This window comes from Octopus bimaculoides, chromosome 8 (assembly GCF_001194135.2).
Source record: "Octopus bimaculoides isolate UCB-OBI-ISO-001 chromosome 8, ASM119413v2, whole genome shotgun sequence".
NCBI lineage: Eukaryota > Metazoa > Mollusca > Cephalopoda > Octopoda > Octopodidae > Octopus > Octopus bimaculoides.
In genome coordinates, this window is record NC_068988.1 from 72,961,731 (window position 1) to 72,963,702 (window position 1,972).

A 1,972-nucleotide genomic window follows, 5' to 3' on the forward strand; every position below is an offset into this window, starting at 1 on the left:
AAAAAAAAAAAAAACAATCCAATCTTGTCAGCTTTAATAATTTGCTTAGCTTAGAGCACACCTTATTCAATATTCTTTTAATTCATTAGGAAATTTTGCAGTGGCATTTTATCCCTGCTTGCATTAAATTCATCAGTTTCCCAAACTTTGTTTTCTTTCAATTTATTATAAACACTTATGGTTTGCAATACTAACTTCAGGAAACCTGCCAGTCACCTATCCCTCTGCTAGACACACTACCCAAATTGACTACATACTGGAGGGAGTGCTGAAAAGTTCCTGGCTTTAAGGGTATTACGAAAAGCCTGGTTGGAGGCCCAACCTTCCAAGCTCTTTTACAGGGCTTAGAAAAAATGAAGGACCACTGCAACAAGTGTGTGAATCTGAGAGAGGAATATGTTGATTAAAATCCTAATTAACTGATCCTCCTGTATTTTCTTTTATCCAAAAGCCAGGAACTTTTCGGCATCCCTTTGTATGCTGATATGGCCATATCCTTTTTGTAGTCAACTATTAAGTGGTTGGCATTAGGAAGGGCACCTAGCTGTAGAAACCATAGCACAGTAGAAAGTAGAGCACATTGAAATCCAGAAACCCATTATATCCTGTCATGCCAGCATGGAACAAAATGATGATGACAATGAAGAAAACAGTAGGAATGTTGTTAGTATTGGTATCTCTTACATGGAGAGAACTCAAAACAGGTTATATTTGTGCATGTGAGTGTTAGCAAGAGAGAGACTTCTACAATATTTTTATATCTAACAGCTATAATAATACACAAGGGTTCATGACTGAGTACAACTTCTGTACATAACAGGACTTGTGCTTAATGAAAAAATAAGTAATGTATGTTGTTGTTTAAAATTATACTTTTTGGTCAATTGTATGCATGATACACAACTCCTATATGATTCAGATATGGAAATATTTCTTTTCATGCCTAGAACATAAGTGGTATCTTCCTTTTTCAGCAATTTCTGGATTTTTTAAGAAAAATATTTTAAAACATTTTGCTTGAAGTTTTACTAAAGCAAAGTTACAACTTACTATCGAAATGCTGACCCTGTTCCATCAAAAACTGAGACCCTAAGTCCCATTGGTGCTCCAGTAATTGTTCCATAGACTGAACAAGCCCATTTCTGAAATGAAACATTATCTGATAAATATTGGTTTCAAATTTTGGCACAAGGCCAGCAATTGCTGAGGATAAGTGGATTACATCGACTCCAGTACTCAACTGGTACTTATTTTATTGGCCCTGAAAGGATGAAAGACTAAGTCTAACTTGGTGGAATTTGAACTCAGAATGTAAAGATGGACAAACTGCCACTAAACATTTCACATGGTATGCTAACAATTCTGCCAGCTTACCACCTTATTATTTGATAAATATAAAATACAAAATAATATAAATATTAAAATACAAAAAAAAAAAACCCCAACAAATGAAGCCTGAATATACTAAGAAACATTTAACAGAATAATTAAAGATGACGCATTTTTGGAAAAGTAAAAAAAAGTTTGGGCACTTAATTTTGAAAGCCTTATTTTTTAAATTGAGAAAATAGTGAGCAAATTCCAAGAGATGAAAATCTAGGTTACTAATCCTATGCTACTTTTAAGATTTCAAATACTTTTATATTTACATGTATTTCAATAAACTGCAACTTATGCTGACATTCCAAAATCAGATGGTTGCCATTTGGAAGGGCATCCAACTGTAAAAACCATGCCAAAACTAACCTCACTTATGCTAGTGCCATGTATAAAGCACTGAATCCACTGAACCAACTCACATTACCTAATATTCTAAAATATTATACAACAAATCAATCTTGACATGGCCTGCAGAACTAAGATGAACAAGATGGGACTGAGGAGTAGTTAATGTTAGGAAGGACATACAGCCATAGAATCCCTGCCAAAACAGACACAGTAGCCTAGGGTAGTTTTTCTACCTGGCTAGCTC

General features: G+C 34.4%; 1 protein-coding gene across 7 annotated transcripts in view; it reads right to left on the reverse strand.

Moving 5' to 3' along the window:
• LOC106877920 (protein AF-10) overlaps window positions 1-1,972 on the reverse strand; it is a 70,508-nt gene that overhangs the window by 5,392 nt on the left and 63,144 nt on the right. For all 7 annotated transcript variants that reach the window (XM_014926989.2, XM_014926985.2, XM_014926983.2 and 4 more), the window contains exon 13: window positions 1,051-1,142. In XM_014926989.2, coding sequence (XP_014782475.1) covers window positions 1,051-1,142 — 92 coding nt within the window. The remainder of the gene's footprint in view (window positions 1-1,050; window positions 1,143-1,972) is intronic.